At 36.2% G+C, this 24,819-nt stretch overlaps 1 protein-coding gene across 19 annotated transcripts in view; it reads right to left on the minus strand.

Annotated features, from left to right (window-relative positions):
• Window positions 1-24,819, minus strand: part of jakmip3 (Janus kinase and microtubule interacting protein 3) — a 61,739-nt gene that overhangs the window by 19,015 nt on the left and 17,905 nt on the right. For 8 of the 19 annotated variants that reach the window (XR_012369320.1, XR_012369321.1, XM_073867163.1 and 5 more), the window contains exons 5-8: window positions 19,587-19,829; window positions 18,475-18,717; window positions 6,277-6,477; window positions 2,156-2,275 (exon numbers count right to left, since the gene is read on the minus strand). Coding sequence is in view for 17 of the 19 variants with exons in the window: in XM_073867163.1 (XP_073723264.1) it covers window positions 2,156-2,275; window positions 6,277-6,477; window positions 18,475-18,717; window positions 19,587-19,829 (807 nt within the window). In the remaining 2 variants the exon portion in view is untranslated. The remainder of the gene's footprint in view (window positions 1-2,155; window positions 2,276-6,276; window positions 6,478-18,474; window positions 18,718-19,586; window positions 19,830-24,819) is intronic. The other 11 variants (XM_073867168.1, XM_073867167.1, XM_073867171.1 and 8 more) reach the window with 3 other exon arrangements.

Below are 24,819 nucleotides of genomic sequence, written 5' to 3' on the forward strand. Positions count from 1 at the left end.
GCAACGTCCACATGAACAGTGTTGGGGAAGGTTACTTTTAAAAGTAATGCATTACAATATTAAGTTACTTCCCAAAAAAGTAACTAATTGCGTTACTTAGTTACTTTTCATAAAAAGTAATGCTTCTGTTACGTTTAGGTTACGTTTCTTACTTGGCTGAGGCTTGATCTTGTTCAGGCTTTGCACATGTTTTTATGACTGAGAAGTTCAAAAATTGCACATTTCCATCGCAAAAATATAAAGCTCTGGCCCGTCATTTCCGTTTCGAACTCAAAACTATTCCCGCTAAGGCGCGCACGTGACTACGTTCAGTTTAATTTAGTATGCTGTGTTTTTTTATCAAATTAATTAAACTGAAAAGTAACTCGCATTACTTTTTTAAAAAAGTAACTCAAATATTAATGCGTACATTTATAAAGTAATGCATTACTTTACTCGTTTCTTCAGAAAAGTAATATTATTACGTACCGTAATGCACGTTACTTGTAATGCGTTACCCCCAACACTGCACACGAAGCCAAAGCTTTTCCTATCTGATATTTTTTCCTCATTTAAAAAAAGTCTGTAAACACAGCATCGAGTCAAGAAATATCTACGCAGACATAAAACCACTGAAACTGTCTCAAATTGATGAAGTAGACATGCCAGACCAGTATGTGGCGCTGTAATTCTGCCACAGAGATACACTAAAAATAGAAAAGGCAACTTGGAGTGTGAAATGATATTATAATTTCACAAAAAAAAAAAACAGTTTCAAACGCGATATAAAAAAATTGCGGTTTTGAGCTCCCAAAACGTTGGATCCATGTGGACAAAATGCCAATAGGATTAAAAAAAATTATGTATTCAGTTACACGCGTTTCTTTGTGGACAGGCTCCTACAGTAACACTGGCTGATCCAATTGCATTAGTTTAGGGCGGGTCTATTTGTCTGACCAATTTTGCAATTCTGTTCAAAGATAAACTTTTGATAAACCTAAACTGTCATCTCTTCAAAATATAATCTTTGAGGAGCTGACAGGGTGTCAAATTTGATATCTGAGGACCCTAGTGAGTTATAAAGTGAGTGTGATGCTATATACAGCAAACTCCTCGAATTGAATATTTACACTCACAATTTGCTTTTATTTACTTACTACAAAAGTATTACATATTATACAAATTTATTCAACACCACTGCACACTTTATATCGCGTTTCATACCATGTAAAGGAAAATATGATAATATAAAAAGTACAGTAGTGCAGAAAAGCGCATTACAACCATGTTCAAGCTTTTAAAAACGTTCAGATGCAAAAATGAACTAAATGTACAATTAGATAAACTAGTTAATGATATTGCGCAAATGCTCTCGGTCTCTTCAAAGGTCTTCGCAAATTATTTTGTTATAAGACTCAGTTATCACATCACGTCTCTACTGTAAGTACACAAAAAAATAAGACGAATGATCCGCGTTTAAGTCAGATTTTTATGAAGAATATTTGACTGTTTATGTAACTGGCAAATGAAAACTTCGCCAACCAAATGTTTGTCAAAAAGCTTGCATGTGACATCAAAGTGCTGCCAAAGCACCGAGAATCCCTGTCATGTTACTTCAATATCATATACTATGCTTAAAGCATAAAGTCGAGCACACATTGTCGTCAGTATGCCCTACTTGAAACACGACTGCCCTCTACAGGTTTTTTATTTCCTGCGTCCCCCACCAAATCCCCCTCCTGCGGGATCTCGCAGAATTTCGGAAGTGCTCGCGGCATTCTGCTCTCAGAGACGCGCATTTTTAAAGACCACATCTGTAGTGGTCTGTTTTCTGAAGGATTCAGCTGTCGTGTTTAAATCTCTGTCTCTGTGTTCATCTTTAAGCCTATCTTAGATGAGAGAAGAAAACACTGCAGTCATTCGTCACTGTTTAGAGTCTAATAATACTTACAGCCATTACTGAGAACATTACCAAGATCAAATAGCCACCAGAAAGCACTCTTCATATGTTATATTACAGTTTACACAATACAAACAAGATTAGCAATTCTTATGAGAGTAATTTAAACATACTGTACGTGGGAGAAAATGAGCCTCTTAAAACCTCTAAAGAGAAATTCATTGAACATTAGTGAAGTTAAATAACAGTTGAATGTGAACAGCAGGACAGACTCACAAGTTCATTGCGTTCCTCTGACAGCAGGGCATTTCGGTCCTCTAGTTTTCGGATGATAGCGCTCAGTTCCGCAATTTTCAGTTGGAAACGTCGGGCGTCTTTTTCATCCAAATGCTGCACCTGGAACAAACCAACTGCAGGTAACTGGAAAAAAACACTATACAGTACATTACATACATCTGTGATGCACATGTATCCATTTTCAATGAATCACCCAGCCAAAGCAATTACAGTGATATATGAAGGGGTTGGTTCCAAAACGTAATAAATGGCATAAAAAAATTTAAAATAAATGTTACCACCAAAATCAGTATTGTATCTGATCAGTATTAAAAAGTCGATTCTTCATTTTATGCAAAATCCGATATCCGTCATGTTATTCTGTCATCTTTTCTCCTTTTTCAATAAACCGCGACAAACGCCAGTCCTCCTTAACCAATCTGCTTAACCAATCACAGCGCACCAATCCACGCATTGTAAACAATAATGGCGGCGCGTTGATTACATACAAAATCCTAGTTTTCCTCATCTTTGTACTTTGTAATCAACAAACAAATTAAAACAAAATAGTAATTTTGATAGCATTGATAAACTTCTGGTGGATTTCTATGGCGGGGAAGAAACGTAAGCCATCAAAGTCTAATAATTTGCGTGAGAGGCACTCGGGTGAAGGAAAAATGCCGGCTGTTGCTTGTTCTCACACGACAGCATCAAGTTTCTGTCATGCTATAATAGAAAGTTTTTCATAAGATCCAATGGGGTCAATGTGTTATTGACCCCATTAGATCTTATGAAAAACGTTCTATTATTTTACTCAAGTCAACGAAAATCGAGCAGGACCTAATCTTTTTACAGCTGATCGCTGTCAAAAAAGCTTAGCGACGACGTCTCAAGGATGACAGCAGCAATGTCATTAATCAGTGTATACTACTAGTCAACTAAATGAATATAACATGGCAAAGATTAATGCACATTTATATATTGATTCAATAGATTTATAGCATTTTGAAAAAAAGGATTTATTGCATTTTGCCGAAAAAATAATCAGTTTTTATAATAAATCTTTGAAAATCAAATTATGGATTTGAATTTTTAATGTTATTATAACCAAAAGATGTTATGTGAAAGTTTGTTACAGAAAATAGTGTTTTTCATCTTGTCACTTTCTTGGTATAGAAAACACGTTTTTACAAAAATTTGTCAATTAATTGCGTTTTGGGACCAAACTTTTCAAGTACTCCTTTGCACCTAATGAGTTCACAATAGTACCTTAAAAGTGTATTTGAGTTCCTATTTTAGTATTAAAGGTACATATTGGTACCAAATGTATAAATTGTTCATATTAGTACTTTTTTAAAAGGTACTGTCTCAGAGACAGCTAGGCCATTTTTACCATTTATTTTTCTAGCAGCGTGAAATGCTCCGTACTAAAGCTTGAGAGCTAAATATCCGATTAATTGCATTTTTATGTTTTTAAACATTATGCTTAAAATAACAAACCATTTGATAATTGGAGCTGTTTTGAACACATACAGGCTGTATTTAAGAAACTCTCCATTTCGTAACCATAGAAACTTGGGCATATATGAGAAAAGAGATGCTGGGGGCTGTGGTGTTACCACATCTGACAAAAAGCTTGAAAGGTCACCAATCAAACATCTCCTGCTGAGAAAATAAAAGCAGAAGCCCAACACAGCTGTAGCTGATATCACACAACACAGAGAAGCTCAAGTTGCTGGTGTGAAAAACCGCATATGATCATATCTGAAGATGTGAGGCTTTACCAAAGGTGTGAATACAACGTATTAATGTGTGTGTTGCATGTGTGCACTCATCCATTTCCTAACTAAAAGTTGGTATTTGAGAAAGATCACATACATTCTCACCTCTAGCATACAATACATCAGACTAAAAAAAAGAATTTTAAAGGGAAATTACTTGTTTAAAGGTGCAGTGTATCATTTCTCTGCCAGGGGTAGCTTTAAACAGAATGTGTTATAGTGGCCAATGGGGCTTTTATAATGTAACACAACATAATGTGATGGAATAAATATATGACATAACACTAAAATACTGTATATGCTAATGTTTTTTTTTGCTTCTATAAATATAGCCATCAATGATACTGCTTGCCTTTCACACAAGCCATATGAATAGCACAACATATTTTTATAGGATAAATTTGAACTGAACACATATTTCTAAAACTCACTGATGCTGCCAAAACATTATATACATCTTATCTTTACATCGCAAAGTCTAGGGATGTTTATTTCAGTTAATTTTCCTGCAGTTAATTTAACTACTAAGACAATGGTTCCCAAACTTTTTCAGCGTGCGGCCCCCCTTGTGTACGGTGCATTCCTTCGCGGCCCCCCAAAGAAAATTAGTGACAAAAAACTGTTCCAAAACTCAACATTTTAATAAAAAAAACATTAAATTATACAAAAAAGTTGTGCTTTTGGTAGTAGCCTTATTTTTTAGGTTTTACTACACATAATTCATGATAAATTAGTGTATTTCATAAAACTGGGGCCCCCTTGGCACCATCTCGCGGCCCGGGCCCCCAGTTTGAAAACCACTGTACTAAGATATTAAATTGCCATAAAAATACAGTAGATGGTTGTATGTGACCAGGTAAAAACAATACAAACATTTTATTTAATTTGAACATGCAAAAAGTAGCAAAAGATCAACAACAGAACCAGGATATTTTACATTATAATTTTTTACGCAACATTACATTATCAAAGAGCACGCGATCAATCGAGAGGATTAATATCTAAAGAGGGCGGATTGTCTCTTTTTTCTCTTCCACAGTGGCCATTAGCAGGACACACTTAAAAAACGTTTTTATTCTGTTCGTGCAGAAAGAGAAATGTTTATGGTCAGGATTTAGGACAGAGGCGATCAGCAAAGTCAATAACCGGTCAATATGACCATCCCTACTACTATGATCATTAATGACATATACAAATTCTTTGCTGGATTTAAAAAATATCAAAATTGGTTAGTAAACCTTATTCAAGTCACTCTGTATTTCAGAGCGCGTGTGCTGGGAAATAAAAGGCAAAAAGCAAGCGCAAAGCCAAATTGCAACAAAACACAAACATGCAATCAAACTTCTTCCACTGAGAAGACCTGTAGCGCCTGCACCGATACGTTTCCTGTATTTTGCTGAAGAATGTTGAATTTTAAATGAATTTAATAAATGACATGACTATTTATAAGACGATGAGCCTGTGTGTAATGTAGAAACAGGTGATTGTGTTAGCGTCATGCTGTCGAGTGTGAGAACGCAGGCAAAGCTGCCATTACAAACTGAACATTTAATGTATTCCTCTAACCCAGATGCATTTAGATCAACCTCCTGTCAAATATATTCACTGCACACCTGTACCATATATAAACATATATGTGACCCAGTCTGTGAAAAGTCATTTTTGGGATTTATTGTGTTCATGTTAAAGATTGAAATCAATGTAAAATCAAACTATGATGCTCCTAATAAAAAAAGCTAAAAAAAATGAAATATTGAGAAAATAGAATTGTCCAAATGTAGTCCTTAGCAACACATATTACTTATTATAAATATTTTTTTAAAAATATATTTACAGTAGGAAATGTACAAAATATATTCATGGAACATGATCTTTACTTGGTATCCTAATGATTTTTGGCATTAAATTGATAATTTTAACCCATAAAATGTTTTTTGGGGCTACTGGTGCAAATGAAGAGTTTTGTTGCAAAACGAGATAACCACCATTTTTTTAATTGTTCCGAAATCTCGTTTTTTGGTTGTGCATTCCAATTAATTTCAATGCAACTGCAGTTGGTTTGTTTTGATTTAAACCTCCATAACTTAAAAAATACAGCTAAGTAGCACCATAAAACAAAATAATAACATGATAACATAATAATAAACATGTTTTGACAAAAATTTAAAAAAATGGATTTATCTTGTTTTGCAAAGAAACTCTTCAAATATACCCGTACGACTTATGATGGTTTTGTGGTGCAGGGATATGACACATATGGGTTGAGGACAACTAACTCCATAGCTGTTAGTCAAACATAAAGTGCAAAAACTGAGAGGTTAATAAAGTAATGATGCTTACAGGGTTAGCTATGCCCTCTGCTGAGTCTCCTGTAGCGGGTGAATTAGGGCCCTCTCGTCTGGGGCTGGAGTCTCGCAGCAGGGCCAGCTGTGTGTCTACAGCCTGTTTCTGCTGCTGTAGTCTCCACGTGTAGCCCGCCTGAGCGTTGAGCTCTCTCTCCAGCCCACAGACGTGCCGCTCCTTTACTTTAATCTCATCCATCTACAGGACAGAACACAACACAATGTGCTCATAAACGCTCATGCACGCACACACAGGGACGCACACAGGGACGCACACACACACACACACACACACACACACACACACACACACACACACACACACACACACACACACACACACACACACACACACACAGTACTTAAACTACTGTTTATAAGTTTAGGGTCACTTCTGAACTTAAGTAAAAAGTATTGACCTTACAAACCTTTTGATCATCTGAAGGTGTATGCTTTGTTGAAGAAATATGGAAAATATTTCCAGTCACTCAAGACAGTAAATGGTACACACGCAAAAACATTCGCCTGCTGCACAGACACACCTATGCATCTCGACGCCTTTCCACACGCAGCAGTTGCCATGACAACATGTGTGCTGGACAGTGACAAGCCACACCCCTTTCTCAAAGCAGTTAAAGCAGAATAAACTACAGTAGCTGCACAGCATTACCAGCAATCTGTCATTAACACAACCCAAACTCTACAAGATTAAACCACAATGATATGCTTTTGGATGGCCACTGGAAAAAAAAGACCTCATTTATAAAACATTCACATCAGCACCACCCAATCTCAGGTGTGCCCAGAATGTGTCTGTAAAGTAAATACCCCACATATTTATTATAGCATGCCCACAATGCCCCTCTTTGGGCGTGAGCAAAAATGCATTGTTTTAATGTTTTCGTTTAAATGCAAATGAGCTGCTGCTCCTCAGTCCCTTGCCAAAACTGACATTGAGCACTTTTAGATACATTAGATCTGATTCCAGTGAAAACAGTCTGAGACAATAAATACTATCTTACAATTGAGATAAAGAAGACAGCGTACAACTCGCTATGGGTGGAAACTATGCTAATGCAAGACCGTAAGTCAGTGGCTGTGGGCGGGGCTTTATCAGTGTGACCTCATATTAACAAGAGAATCAAAATAGCATTTTAGTGAGGCTGCTTTGGGGATTAAAAAATGAGTGGGTAGGTTTTTTTCATTGTAGGGTGGTTGTGCTGCCAACACACATTTATGTCCACCTTGTAAAAGTAGATTTTGCATAATAGGTGTCCTTTAACATTTTAATTTTGGATATATTTTCAAAACAAAAAGCTAGATAAATCTTTGCAAAAACAAATACCTTACAAACTAAAGAAAAGATCTCTATAAATAACTGCAAAATTGAAGACTGTAATGTAACCACACACATAAAAACTGCCCGGTTTGACCTTTCTCAAATTACAGCTATAACAACTCTCATTATTAACAAGACATCATACAGCTCAGCTGCACATCACACTTTATGTGCCGCAAAATAACACTAAATCTAAATATATACACTGATCCAAACACTGAATCTGTTTAACACATCTGCTATTAATGTAAATGCGAATGTATGAAATGGGTAATGTAATCGTTACGATCTTTCACTTTAATCGTCAGACATTTCTCAGGGTAGGTTTATTTTTAAATGTCAGTTTCTGTGAAGTATTAAAGTTGCTACTGCCATTGCTGTATATAAAGGTAATACAGTACACCTATTGCGACAACATGCACCCCAAAGCAGTAAATTTCATCACAAAACATGGGGCAAGTTGTTACAATGGGAACCTGCATTATATAACATATTATGGGGTTATAATAGCTTTTCACCACAATATAAACCATACAAGTTACATTAAATATTGTCACACAACATGGGGCAAGTTGTCACAATGGCAACCTGCCATTATGTACCGAATTATGGGGCTATATTAGCTTTTCACCACAATATAAATCATAAAAGTTATATATTAAATATTGTTACACAACGTGGGGTAAGTTGTCACAATGGGAACCTGCCATTATATAACGTATTATGGAGCTAAAATAGCTTTTTATAATATTATACACAATAAAAGTTATATATTAAATACTATCACACAACGTGGGGCAAGTTGTCACAATGGAAACCTGCCATTATTTAACATATTATGGGTCTATAATAGCTTTTCACCACAATAAAAATCATAAAAGTTTTATATTAAATATTGTCATACAGCATGGGGCAAGTTGTTACAATGGGAACCTGCCATTATATACCATATTATGGGGCTATAATAGCTTTTTATTACAATATAAACAATAAAAGTTATATATTAAATATCGCAAGACAATGTGGGGCAAGTTGTCACAATAGGAACCTACCATTATATAACATATTATGGGTCTATAATAGCTTTTCACCACAATATAAACCATAAAGTTATATTAAATATCGTCACACAACATGGGGCAAGTTGTCACAAAGGGAACCTGCCATTATATAACGTATTATGGAGCTATAATAGCTTTACATCACAATATAAACCATAAAGTTATATTAAATATCGTCACACAACATAGGGCAAGTTGTCACAAAGGGAACCTGCCATTATATAACGTATTATGGAGCTATAATAGCTTTACATCACAATATAAACCATAAAGTTATATTAAATATCGTCACACAACATAGGGCAAGTTGTCACAAAGGGAACTTGCCATTATATAACGTATTATGGAGCTATAATAGCTTTTCACCACAATATAAACCATAAAGTTATATTAAATATTGTCACACAACATGGGCAGGTTGGCACAATGGGAACCTGCCATTATATAACATACTATGTGGCTATAATAGCTTTTCACCAAAATATAAACCATAAAAGTTATATTAAATATATTCACACAACATGGGGCAAGTTGTCACAATGGGAACCTGCCATTATATACAGTATTATGGGGCTATAATAGCTTTTATCAGAATATAAACAAAAAAGTTATATATTAAATCATCACACAACGTGGGGCAAGTTGTCACAAAGGGAACCTGCCATTATATAACCTATTATGGGGCTATAATAGCTTTTCACCAAAATATAAACCATAAAAGTTATATTAAATATCGTCAAACAACATGGGGCAAGTTGTCACAATGGGATCCTGCCATTATATAACATATTATGGGGCTATAATAGCTTTTCACCAAAATATAAACCATAAAAGTTATATTAAATATCGTCACACAACATGGGGCAAGTTGTCACAATGGGAACCTGCCATTATATACAGTATTATGGGGCTATAATAGCTTTTATCAGAATATAAACAAAAAAGTTATATATTAAATCGTCACACAACGTGGGGCAAGTTGTCACAATGGGATCCTGCCATTATATAACATATTATGGGGCTATAATTAGGGTGACCACCCGTCCCGCGTAGTGCGTGAACGCACAGCGTTTGAAGCCCAATTCATGCATCCCGCAAATTGAGACCGTGTCATGCATAATCAATGCTTGCTTAAAAAAGTTGGTCGCTCTATATCCTCGAGCCCCACGCAGCCAAAACGGACATTACTAGACAGTTCAGGCTCGCTCGCCACTCGCTACTCACACGCTACTGTTGCCCCTCAGCTGAACTGCTGACAGGTTGTTGTCAACTTTTCGTTGTTGTCATGACAGCGCAGTCCGCACGCAGCCACGCACGTGCATCCCTTTTAGATGCGCGCTTTCCAATTCGAAAAATGGAGAAAGAGACTGAGTCTGACTCTGCACCGCCATCATCAATTAAAAAGAGAAGGTGTGGGTACAAGAAAGACTGGGAAAATAAATATTTGTGGCTGAAAGTCCTAAAGATGTTTCCAGAAACCTGAACAGTTTTTTTCCTGCGCCTGCCTTTACTAACATGCAAGTTCACCATCCTCTCCCTCTTCTCGTTCCGTGAACCCCTGGAGTTGTGAGTTAAGACTTTTTTTAACGGTTTCTGTGTTGTTGAGCAACTTCAATTCCTGTTAATTCTATAATTTTATATTATAATGTATTTAAAGTGAATAAATTATAATGAAAAATAAATTAAATAGCTAAAGTAAATCATAAGTGAAAGTGCATCTGTCAATCATTGAATGTTCAAAATATTATGAATCTTTATTTAAAAAAAAATACACATTGGTTGGCCTATTCATGAGCATACATCATGTTTAGGGGAATAGGGCATTATTAATATGCCATGTACACTGCAAAAAAATTATTTTCAAGAAAAAAATGTCTTTGTATTTTTGTCTTGTTTTCAGTAAAAATATCAAAAAATTCTTAAATTAAGATGTTTTTTCTTAAAGAGCAAAACGACCCAAGAAAATAAGTCTAGTTTTTAGACCAAAAATATCAAATTTAAGTGATTTTGTGCATAAAACAAGGAAAAAATCTTAAATTAAGTGTTTTAGAAAAATGTTAAATATTTTTTTGCTTACCCCATTGGCAGATTTTTTTGTTTTGTGCACAAAATCACTTAAATTTGATTTTTTTTTTTTTTTTGGTCTAAAAACCAGACTTACCTTCTTGGGTCGTTTTGCTCATCAAGAAAAAGCATCTTCATTTAAGAATTTTTTTATGTTTTTACTGAAAACAAGACAAAAATACAAGATTTTTTTTCTAGAAAATACGTTTTTTTGCAGTGTATGTGCTAGAAATGGGTAAACCACTATCAATAAGTCGGCCCGTGGGTCGGGTGCACCGCCGGGCCAGGGAGTGTCCCACATTGTCCCTCAGAAACACACCCTTGTCCCCCCTTGGGCTTATCAGCAGGTGGTCACCCTAGCTATAATAGCTTTTTACCACAATATAAACCATAAAAGTTATATTAAATGTCGTCACACAACGTGGGGCAAGTTGTCACAATGGGAACCTGCCATTATATACTGAATTATGGGGCTAAAATAACTTTTACAAGTTATAACTTATCACAATACAGTATAAACAATAAAAGTTTTATATTAAATATTGTTACACAACGTGGGGCAAGTTGTCACAATGGGAACCTGCCATTATATAACATATGATGGGGTTATAATAGCTTTTCATCACAATATAAACCATAAAAGTTGTAAAACAGTTTGTGACAATGCAAAAAACTTACAAAAAACGTATAGCCAGATCAACAGATTTTCAATCGATTGTAAAAAAAAAACAACAACACATGTTTAACATGTGGTGATTTAATGGCACTACCTCATTCCAAATCTCTATATTGGATATTAAGAGCATGTGTATTTGTGGGTGTGTGTTATTTATAACAGATAAAGAAGAATGTATTCAGATGAATAAAGGAGTCATCTCTCGTTTAATCTCTATCCATCTGGTGTAAAATGATTCATCCATTCATTCACACACACAACCTCAGCCTGTCTATTTGTATCTCTTCTACATAAAAGTCTCAGTTGTAAAGGCATGTCCACATATTCTCTATATAATACTTGCTCTATACTGCATCCCTGCTAGAAAGTCACTTATTCAGCATAATAACACATTGCATTGTAAATGCATTGTTTCACGACCCTTCTGAATACACTGATTATGATGTATGCTGTTACACCCACCTCTGTTGCCTCAGTGATTCATGCACACAATAAATACATTTAATCTGAAACTAAACAAAAATATCAGTGGTGGGCAGCGAGGACTCTGGCTACAGGCCAGACCGCAGGGCTTCAGGACTGGACATGAGAAATAGACCACACACAGCAAAATCCTGCTGGTGCAGCGCTTAACAATGAGGGCGAACACGGCAAGCCCTGACAGTCTCCTCTGGGATGTGCCTTGAATTTTAGTCAACTCATTTCTGCTCAGCATGGGTATGCATGAATATTATTGCACACTGTGCATAGTGTTCACTGTACCGTGTTAATTGACACTTCTGTTAGAAACTGCTAAATATATTTAATTCGTTATAAAAGGGAAAGAGGGTTAAGATGTGACATTTTAGTTAAAGAAATAGTTACAACAAAATGAAAATTAGCCCATATTTTACGCCATCGTGTAAGTGTATATGAGTCGGTTTAAATAATATCCTGGCTCTTTTCAGTTTTATAACATTATAAGATAGTACCACATTTTTAAAGCTCCAAAAAGCACATACATCCATAAAAAACGAATTCATTCTGTTATTAAATGTCTTCTGAAGCAAAGTGATCATTTTTTTTATAAAACTTGACTATTTTAACTCGACTCATCTCATGAACTCACACATGGCCATTGCTGAAATATAGCCATAGCCAGTGTTGGGGGTAACGCATTACAAGTAACTTGAGTTACGTAATAATATTACTTTTCTGAAGTAACGAGTAAAGTAACGCATTACTTTTTAAATGTACACATTAATATTTGAGTTACTTTTTCAAAAAAGTAACTCAAGTTACTTTTTTAGTTTAATTAATTTGATTAAAAATATGTACTGAATTAAACTTAACGTATGCACTCTCTGTGCCTGTGTGGAAACAGTTTGAGTCAGAAACTGAGATGGCAGGCCAGAGCTAAACATTTTTGTGATGAAATATGCAATTTCTGAATGCAGAACTTTTCAGTCATAAAAACACCTGCAAGGCCTGAAAGAGATCAAGCTTTAGCCAAGAAAAAGTAACGCAAAAGTAACTAAAAGTAACGTAAGCATTACTTTCCATGAAAAGTAACTAAGTAATGCAATTAGTTACTTTTTTTGGGAGTAACTTAATATTGTAATGCATTACTTTTAAAAGTAACTTTCCCCAACACTGGCCATAGCCAGGATATTGCTTAAAGGGGACATAATCATAAAAATCTTTTTTTCCATGTTTAAGTGAGAAAATTGTGTCCCAGTGCTTCTATCAATCTAGAAAATGTAAAAAGAACAACCCAGTGACTTAGTTTTGGTAAACCATTCGCTGCAATCATGTGAAAAAATAGGTAATTGAAAATTGGCTCCCTTTGTGATGTCAGAAGGGGCTAATACCACCTCTTAATCTGCACAATACAACCAAAGCACTGGCATTTAGTGCAGAGATCTGCTCATTTGCATTTAAAAGTGTCAATTTAAACATGCTATAATAAATTATCTATATTATATTTTTAGCTAAAACTTCACATATGTACTCTGGGGACACCAAAGATTTATTTTACATCTTTAAAAAGTCTTGTGAAATGTCTCCTTTAACTAGCAATAGTGTTTGACCGTATTTGGCTAAAAATAGAAAGCCATATACACATAGGATAAGGTAAGAAAAATATGGCAAATATTCATTTTGGAGTGAACTATTTTAAGATGTGACATACACAATTTATTCAAAAAAACTAAAACAACCATAATATGCGCATTATGTGCTCCTGTTACAATAAAAACCCAAAATAGCTCCCAGTCTTGCTTTAGGGAAAATTTAACAGTGAAGAGTCTTTTCAACACATACAATACACCAGTCTGATGCAAACCCCATCAAACAACTAAACCTTGTCAATCTCTGTTAAAAAAAGGCGGTGCGGAGCAGTAATCCCTTGTCCCATGTGCACATCTGAACTCATCTTTAATTGACATCTCAACCCCTCATGCATCGCTCTTTCATGTGTGTTCGTCTCTATAAGACTAATCCTGTTATGCACAGACTTAACGCTATTCAGCCATTCTTAAACATACAGACACAACCGTAAGACTGATTATCTTGAAAATGTTAAACACGGTGCTCCCAAAACATTTCTCTGAGTAGGCCTATCCCAACCCGTCTGGAATAGCAACATTGATGCAATTAATAGAGTACTGAAATCTTTCAACCAGATGTGGGGAATGTTTGAGGAAGCATTATTTTTGCAATTTTGCTATTGACATAAAAACGCTCCTAAAAATAGGGAAAACGGTTGTATCTTCCATGAAATGCAACAGTAACGGTACATTCACACGGGACGAAATCGTTAACGCTTGACGGAAGGCTTGTCCGAAGCGTGGCCAACAGCCAATCACAGTGGCCGCAACACATGCTCCGTCTTCCATAAATGTAATTTTATGGTTATTTGCATATAAAGGTGATCTGATTGGCTGACGCACGCATTGCCGCTTGAAAAGTTGAGAAATGTTCAACTTCTGCCGCGGTGCCGACAGATCCACAATTCAGTTCGGCAACGCCTGACGTCACCCATTAAAAGTGAATGGGAAGCGTCAACGTTTACGTCCAGTGTGAATGTACCGTAAGGGGGTGTGTACACCAAGGACGGCGTATGTTTTCAATTGTTTTCAATGAAAGTGCTTTTCAAAAATGCCAGCAGCTGGTGGGTTTATAAGCGCCGGCGCTCTGAATTTTCCGCATTCAGTGCTTAACGCCCAGAGTTGAAAAATGTTTAACTTTGGGTGAAATGCTTAGGTTGTCAATGTCACTTTTCACTAAGCCATCCAATCACAGTGGAGGAGGGGCGGGACAAATACAACAATAACCAACCAAACAATGACTTTTAGGTGGGACAATCCTCAGATGGGGGGCCTGTCTCCCCAACCACCCTCAGAATTATAATTTCTACCATATGTTTATTATAAAGGAATGGGCTTTCATGTCCAGCAGTCTCTTGTGGATCACATCACATGCTGTACAATTCAGTTTTTAATGCATTTTCACAACATTCATCTCAACAACACATATAAACATCACAACAGCAACAGCATGAAAGGACTCTGTTCTGTCTCCGTTTTGCATTTGTTAGCTGATTGGTGATGATGTCATTTCTAGATTTGACCATTTATGGACTGCACAATTCAATATTCCACTCTAAAAAAATGCTAGGTTATTTTCAACCCAGCGTTTGGTCAAAAAGGGATGAACCCAGCCAGTGGGGTCACAGTTTAACCTATGCTGGGTTGTTTCAACCCAAAAATGCTGAGTTTGTCCATTTTTGACCCAATGCTGAATTTAAAACAACACAGAATGGTTTACATTGTCTGCTCTTTCAATCTTTTGTCTAAGTGTCATCATCTTATACATTCTCAGTTTATACTGCATGCCGCACTACCCTGCCACATACTGTCATAAATCTAAAATGATAAACAGGTCTCCACCGCATTTCTTGTTTTGGTTGAGTGCTCAGTCCTGTCAACAAAGCACAAAGTCAGATCAAATCAGCACACACAAAATGTGATCACCTTGTTTGCCCTCACTAAATCTTATTATGCGATTAACATTCCCCAGTCTACCATCCTGATACAATTAATAGTCTAAAGATCAATACGAATTTACAAAACAACAACACAGGCCTTCAATAACATACAGACTTTCTGCCATCACAATTCACGTTACAACACACCAGAAACATTTACTCAATGGTATCTCGGCATAAGATAAGATTATGGCCATGCAGAAACTAAAACTGAAAATGAGAAACACATATCCTCCTCTCATTCTCTAGATCCCACCTTTAGAGACCCAACCCAATTTTTCTTATTCATCTTATTCACAAAACATGTGAAGTGATATTGTTAGTGTAGATGCTCTGCCACAAGAGGGGAGATCGATACAAGTGTGCACCAACTGCTCTGATATTTTTATACTCCAGAAAAACGAATGGCACAAAGCCCAGACCAGAGAGACTCTATTAGATAAGAAACCAGATTCACAGAATGCACCAAAAGCAGCACATGCAAAACACAACTCACACTTACACCTAAATATAAAGCCTTAATCGACTGATAAGGAAGCTCGGATGAGTTAAAATTAGACTTGTGCATCGAATATCAAAGAAAGGTGAAAGGAGGAGAATTATAAAAGTTAAATGTGAACTGCATGCATTTTGAATTTTAATTTAAGTCTCTTTAAGTAATTCCCTATACTCGGCACCCATGTTTGCAACACCTCCGGGGAGTTATTTCAGTCATGCAAGACTAAAGTCCTATCTACTTAAGACAGATATCTTTAAAATCACAAGCTAAAATCACAATTAAAGAGCACCTACCCCACAAATCATTTGTTATAGCATGTCCAAAATGCCCCTATTTGGGTGAGAGCAAAAACGTGCTGTTTTAATGTCTGTACCTTTAAAGGATTAGTCCATAAAATCCAGATAATTTACTTACCTCCATGTCATCCAAAATGTTGATGTCATTCTTTGTTCAATCGAGAAGAAATTAGGTTATTTGAGGAAAACATTCCAGGACTTTTCTCATTTTAATGGACTTTAATGGACCCCAATACTTAACAGTTTTAATGCAGTTTAAAATTGCAGTCTCAAAGGACTCGAAACAATCCCAAACGAGGTATAAGTGTCTTATCTAGCGAAATGATTGTCATTTTTGCCAAGAAAAATACAAATATGCACATTTAAACCACAACTTATCATCTTCCGACCTGTGACCCGCCAGCGTGACCTCACGTAATACAACATCACGTCAAGAGGTCACAGATGACGTATTCGAAACTACGCCCCAGTGTTTGCAAGTGTGGAGAAAGAGGACCGTTCCGACATTGTTGTATGTCGAATTATACTAATTAATGTCTTTGTATCAGTTTATTGTTAAAAATTGTCCGCAAATGTGCATTTCATATATTTAACACGTGACCTTTTGACGTCATTACAAAATTACGTGAGGTCACACTGGCTCGTCACACAGGCTCGTCACACAGCCAGAGGAAGAAGAGAAGTTGTGGTTTAAAAGTGCATTTTTTTTTTTATTGCCAAATTTGACAATCGTTTCGCTAGATAAGACACTTATGCCTCGTTTGGGATCGTTTCGAGTCCTTTAAAACTGCAATTTTAAACTGCATTAAATATGTTAAGTATTGGAGTCCATTAAAATTAGAAAAATCCTGGAATGTTTTCCTCAACAAACCTCATTTCTTCTCGACTGAACAAAGAAAGACATCAACATTTTGGATGACATGGTGGTGAGTAAATTATCTGGATTTTTTTTTTTAAGAAAATTGACTAATCCTTTAAATGCAAATGAGTTACAGCTCCTCACTTCCTTACAAACAGACAGTGAGCGCTTTCAGTTCAAACAGATCTGATTAATACAGTCTGATGAGATAATAGTATCTAGTGAACAGAGTACAACTCGCTGAGGGTGGAAACTTTGGAAATGCATGACTGTAAGTGTGCGGAGCTTTATCAATGTGACCTCACATTGATAAAAAAATCAAAACTGCATGTCTAATGAGACTACTTTGGTTTAATGGGAATTAAAAAACAATGAGCGGGTGCATTTTTTTCATCATAGGGTGGCTGTGTTCACACAATGCCAACACAAAAACCTTGTAAAAGTGAATTTTGCATAATAGGTGCCCTTTAAACAACAGATTTCTGACCAACAATTAAACCTGATATCAACTGTACCAGAAATTATGTTTATGATGTTGCACTAAAAACAGGTTTTAGATATTGCATATGCACATAGGTTGGCAAGCACCTCACAGAGAATCATCAGTCTTTATCGATTAATGATTGGCTCTTTTAACTAGAAGGCGGGACTTCTGTCACCAGAGTGGCCTATATATTGAGCACTGCATTGTCCCCAATTCATAGTATTAGCAGTGCCCGATCTTGTTATATCCAATATGTTTGCAGTGGCTCTTCACACGACTTTAAAACTCACTGTAATGCATAATTAATTTTTCTCTTTAAAAGTTTTGTTATTATAGGAATTGATTATATGTTGCTTTAAATAAAATTAGTGAATAATATGACTGATTTCAGTCTCAGACAAAAAGGTTATAATCGGGTTAACACATGCGCTGTTTCCTGTTGTGAAGCCCCACAGTTAACAAAAGATTTTTATTCAGCACATTTATTTCACAGACAGTCCCTATAGAGTCACCTGGGGTTAAGTGCTGTGTTCAACCTCCATGCTTTGTGCTAGCAGCTTGAATCTTTAATTATTGGCTGCCACCCCATTTACTGAGTCTACAAAGAATTTCTAGACTATATAAAAGCTAGATATTCAGTCAAGTATGCATTCAGACTAAGTGTGTCATATAGCATTTTAAAATGGTGGGTTGTTTCAGCCCATGGCTGGGTAAAATAGAAACCTAGAAAATGTCCATATTTGACTCAACCAACCAACATTTTGGGTTTAAACAACCCAGCATAGGTTAATTTAAACCCAACAGTTGAGTTGGGCCATATTTTACCAAACCATGGGTTGGAACAAACAGTGTGACTTGTTGCATTACATGCACTGGATCGGCACTACTCACCAATCTGCGAATCTCTCTCTCACATTCCCGGTTGATCCGGTTGATCTCCTCCTGGTGGAGATGGTAGACGCTTCGGATCTCGGCGGCTTTGATTTTGTCCGCCTGCACGGCCACGGTTAACGCTTCCTCCATGTGCTTTTTTACTCCCTTCAACTCAGCAATTTCCTGCTGCAGTCGCATTCGTTCACCTTCGAAACCCCGCCTGGCCTCCTCTCGGGCATCCGCCACCAGGGCAGACTTCACCTGCATTCAGAGGAACCACACAGTCCTGGGGTCTCATTTATAAAACTGTGAATAGGATCCTTACTAAAAGTACGCACAAAAGCCAAAAAATGGCACACAGCAAAAAATATTTATAAGACTTGTAAAACAAAGCAATGTTCCCTTTATAAATCACAGATCACCTGCAAGTGTGCGTACATGAATCAACCTCAGATCCAACCTTGCAAGCCCATTCTCCTGTCAAGTTTGTTCTTTTATAGATCATAACCTCTGTGTGGGAACTGGCGTACGCTTTATAAATGAGTCCCCTGATCTACATTCATTGTTCCAAATACCGTGATTCACAACTGAATAATAATTTTTGTCTAATTCAAAGTAATTTGAATGGCACTGCATAAGGAACAAAGATTTCACCATTTTTCAAATAAGCCAGCAGCTAGCGTTTTTTTTCGCGCTAAAAACCTGCGCTCAGCGTTTTTTCCGCGCTCTGCAATGAGCGTCGAGTTACAAGAGATTCAACTTTGGGTGAAAAGCTCCGCTCGTCAATGTCAGTTCTCACATGGTCGTCCATTCACAGTGGAGGAGGGGCGGGACAAGTATCACAACAACCAACCGGCTCACAGTTCATGTATCACAGCTACCAAAGCGCACAACTGAAAAACAGCTGGCTATCAGCGTCCTCCAGGCGTTTTCAGCCACGTTTAAAAGTTGGTGTGCCCAACCCCTAACCGTTGGTGACAGGAAGTGGGCATGTTAAATATTAAACTTTATATATGGATTGGCAACCTTCAATGGTGACTGGGACTGAAGCTTTTAGGTAAACTATAAATTCTGTGCATGTACGTGAACATAGTTTTGAATATGAAAGTATTTTGCATATATTTTGGTACCTTATCACCGGATGTGTCTCGGAGGGCACATACAAGCGCCTGTAGTCTCTGTATCTCTCCATCTTTGATCTTAATGACCCGCACCAGTTCGGACTCATGTTGGCGTAGGAGCGTTTCCCGGACGCCGTGCAGCTCTCGCAGTTTCTCCTCGTGCAGTTTGGCCTTTAACTCCGTCACTACCACCGTGGACTTGTGTTGCTCGTGACGAACCTCCTGAGACTTTTCTCTTTCCAGCTTACTGACCTGCAAGGAGAGAAATTAACAACATTAATACACATGCAATACCGGTCGAAGTTCTACAATTTTTCCATCATAAAAATCTGAAGGCAAAATATTTGCAATTATACCAGGTTCCAAAATTATTATGCACATGCCATTTTTGTTTATTTTTCCAATACAGTCAGTAAGTTTATAAATGTTATGTTATCCTCGACACTAAATGAAATAAATATGTCAAAATATACTTTGAAAAATATGCAAAATATGCTGTTCCAAAATATTATGCAGAATGCACTTCCAAAGTATTTATAATGATATGATATAAATTAATAATATAAAGGATTATAATGATCCAAAAACAGATATCTGTCAAATGTGCTGCATTAACACAAAACAAACACTGTCATAATGTAAAATAAATAAAGTATTTACACAAGTTACATAATAATATATGAGCATATCTTTGACATGACTTTTCTTGTATTCTGAGCTCACAGCAAATGTTTCATTTTTGCAAGTTTTGCAAGGAAGGCGGTAGAAATACAACTTTATGCACTAAAGGATCCCAAATTAAATGGGTTCTTGGGATTCCAAAGAGGAGCAAAAAAAATCTGCCAATGGGGTAAGCAAAAAAAATCTTGAACATTTTTCTTAAACACTAAATACACTAAAGAAAAATTTGCTTGCCCCATTGGCAGATTTTTTGCTTGTTTTGTGCACAAAATCACTTAAATTTTATATTTTTGGTCTGAAAACTGGACTTATTTTCTTGGGTCGTTTTGCTCATTAGGATGGGGCATCTTAATTTGGGAATTTTTAGATATTTTTACTGAAAAAAATACAAAAATACTAAGAAATGTTTTCTTGAAAATCATTTTTTTGCAGTGTATAGTCAATCTTTCTGTCCTGTGAATCACTGATAATCTTATAATAGTTCAATATTTTCTGTTTAGATCCACCAAACATAAATTGTTGAAGTTGTATGAGAACTACTTAATAATTTGCAACAGCATATTTTTTATATTTTTCAAAGTATTAAAATTTCTTTTGACATTTTAATTTTATTTAAATAGAACAACATCCACGCTGTCATATAAGTGTTGAGGGTAAAATAAAATCAATAAACTTACAGACTGTATTGCAAAAATAAACAAAAATGGCATGTGCATAATAATTTGGTACGCGGTGTAGTTTTAATAAAAAACATATTTATGCCACCTTATTCTTTGATTTATTTTGAAAGAAAACATTTTTGTGCATGACTTGCACTGAATACTGAGAAAAGGCATTGGATGAAAGCCCGGCGTGGATGGGATTGGGAACTACTTCAATGTGTGAAATCGCTGTGACCTCCAGTGGATTGCTGCTTTATTATACAATGTATAATGCAGAGGGCAATAAAGAGATGTTTATGCAAACTAACACAGCACAACAGCGATGGGCAATGATCTATAATTTAGTGAAGTGTAAAACACATTCAGTCCAGCCTAAAAATAGAGGATAAGTGTGTCAGAAAATGACCCCAGAACACAATACCGAGGACCACATCCATCCTTATTCAAACACAACCTGAAACATGATAAACATCAACTGACTTACTACACTGTAAATAAAACAGAAAGATTCAATCTTAAAATGTATAAACATAACACAGCTGAAAAAATATATATTCAATGCAGAAAAAAATCCCGCAACAAAAACATTTTATTGGTACAAAAGCATTTTCTTTACTCAGAAACTTTATCAAGAGGTATAGAGAAAAGCAGGAAATCATTCCATTAAGACTTTAAGAGATGAGGATTCGATATATCACATGCCAAAAAGTGCATTACTGCTGCACCACGTCTCTTTCCAAAACACTTATTTAATATTTATTGAACATTAATATTTGTAACTCAGTAGAAGCTGTTTCTGTTCAGTATTTGTGACGCTAAAATCCTATATTCTTGATATATTTTAATATTGACTGAGTAAAGCACAGAATACACTGCAGGATTTTTATCACACTGTGCGACATGGATCGTTTAAAAGCATGTAGATTGTATGATGATGACATGGATGTTTCGCTGGCTGCGTCACACGTTAGCGCATTGTCACCAGCATGCGCTCGTGGTAAACAAATATAAGTACGCTGGTCGTAGCAGCAAACACACTGTGCGTTGATCATGCTGAATTTCTGACACTGTCAGAAAACTATTGTAGGCTATCTTTGGACGCAAGACCAGGAAAACGACCCTCTTTGAACATCACAGATGAAGAGCCACGATCACAGAAATCGTGGCGATTGTTTCACGATGGCAATCTTTCGTCTGGGAAAGCCAAAAATCGTGCGGTGTATCCTGGGCTTAAGATTGAAATCAATGTAAAATCAATGAGTGAAATCCAACGTTGATGCTCATAATCTCCTGAGATTATAAAACTTTAGTCTGAATTTCACAGATTAGGTTCACTTATCATTGTGTTCATTCATTTGGACGGATCCACAGAACCAACGTGATTCTCAAGCCAGTTTATAAAGGATTTCACTTGGCATGCAATTTAGGCCGACAGGGTTCACTATCTCTACATGTCAATATTTGGAAGCTAGCTATGTTGATCCATCATGTGTATAGTGTTCACATGGTTTTATGTTTCTGTTAGCTTTGGGATACATCATTAAATCAGTGCAGAAAGACTACCGGCATTCAGTCTATAGTGTTGACTGACAGCTGCTCAGCGGCTAATGGTTTATCTAAGCCCATTACATCTATGTCTTTATGACTTCAAGGTGTTTCTCAAGGGGAAAAGCGTTCTTAAAAGGTCTGAGTGTATTGACCGTCTATTACATGTCCTGAGGATTGACAGAAGGGGTGCGAAACTCTCTAGTATGAACACTTTATCTGATTTGATAGAGGTTAAATTGAGCCAACATGTCAATTTCTCAATTTTACTATTGTGACATTGTATAATACTGTTACTGTATCATAGCTTTGTCATTGACAAGCATTAAAAAAGGGGTGGAGGGTTTTTCAAGCACCTGCAAGAATGTGCAACACAATATATGAGGAGCTCAGATGCAAAAGTCTCTAAACGCCACCACAGTCAAAAATGAGATACTAATGATATTAACCGAATGCTTTTGGTACGTATTATACATTCACCAAATACTTTTGCTTTAATTCCACTTAATCCCAGCCTCGGGTCATTCAGAAACACCGCTTTGTTGGCAGAACCCTCAAAAGTCTGATAGAAAATGCTCATTTACAAGAAACCATGTCAGACGCACATAGAGGGTTTTGCATCAAAACAATAGTATTATAATATAATTTATTATAGTATAATGAAATGTTAGGTCACAGATGATGCCTGTTAAATGGTGTTTATTTAATATTTTAATTTTTAAGAGCACCAATGGTCCGATTCACGAGTTTAGATTTCATTTGGTATGTAATTGTGTATTAGTACATGTTAACGATATGCAAAAGGTACAAACCCCAAAGTAAATGATGACGCGAGTAATCGTCTCCAACGTAAATCTCTTTTCTTGGACTACAACAAACACACGGATTGTAGGCAACAGTTTACTCCCTGGGATTGGTGATGTAGACAAGACCGACATTATCATAATTTCTCCCGCTTCAGACTCACAGCCTGTAAGTTAACATCTTTCAAACATGGTAAGGAGCGTCACATTTCCGGCTGACGTCAGAGGTATTCAGGCCGATCACAACGTACAGATTAGCTGGCCAATCAGGGACACAGAGCTTTTCAAATCTGTGAGTTTTTAGGAAATCTGGAGCTACAAAAATGTATGGTATGCGGAAAATAATGTGTTTTTTTAACCAAATACACAAAATAACATTGTTTTTTAAGCAATGAAATATGTGCGCTTTAAAGATTGTAAAAAAATTAGTCACAAAATATTTCAGGTCTTTTCCCCTCATTTATGAAACAGAAGTAAAATACATTTCTGTGTAAATGATTAACAAGTCTTGTCTTTTTCTAAAAAAAAGACTTTACAAAATTTATAGAAATTCTTTTATAAATGATGCTTTTGACTCTGGATACAGTACAATAACAGAAATTATTGCTATAACCATGCAATACCGTGTTTGCATGTGTGAGATATTTAATAAAGGTCAAAATGCAGATATAGATTGAGTTGTCAAATGACACTGATCTTTATTAAACCAGTTTGATGTTATTTGATTCAAGGCTGTCCTTTGCAATTGTGTGTGTGTTTTAGTGTCTGATCACTATGTCTATGTGAACACTGCGGTGGCTCTTTAGGATCAATACCTCACAGGGTCAAAATAAAAGACAACAATGTTCTGCAAGAATGAACACAGGAACAAACATATCGCCGCATCCAAGATTGCTATTGGAGTAGAGTAACAGGGAGAGAGTCTCTATTGTTTTGAGGAGCATGTTTGACTCTAAAAAAGTTATGTAGTTGACTCATGCTTAAAGAAATATAAACACATCCAATCAATAACACTCTAAAAATGGCTGGGTTGGTATGTATGGCAAATATTGGACAGAACACATGATGGGTTAAAAATTACCCAATGTTGGGTTGTTGTTATGCAACCATGGGGTATAATAACTCAGCAGTTGGGTTAAAATAACCCAGCATTGGGTCAATTTTTAACCCAGCACGTGTTCTGTCCAATATTTACCCATTATGAGTCAAAAATAACCCAGAGATTTTTAGAGTGAAGTTGAAATTAACCTGCTCAATCAAATATGAGGGATCTGTGCTTATGATACTTTCTTTAATGTATATTAAGTGACACTGAGGACATTAATGTACATCTGCATATGATCTGAATATTTTAAAGCAATGGAGAGTGAAATTATTATTACTATAAGTCATAACAGGGTGAGTCTTTATGTTAATAGTACCATTAACACAGACCAAAGCAATGATGGACAACCATGTGTTATCAGACAATTATGTATAACAGATAGGTGGGTTATTTATATTTATACCACGGGTCTGTTGAATGCTGCATTCTGATTGGCTGAGAAATGT

Source organism: Misgurnus anguillicaudatus, chromosome 4 (genome assembly GCF_027580225.2).
Source record: "Misgurnus anguillicaudatus chromosome 4, ASM2758022v2, whole genome shotgun sequence".
Classification (NCBI taxonomy): domain Eukaryota; kingdom Metazoa; phylum Chordata; class Actinopteri; order Cypriniformes; family Cobitidae; genus Misgurnus; species Misgurnus anguillicaudatus.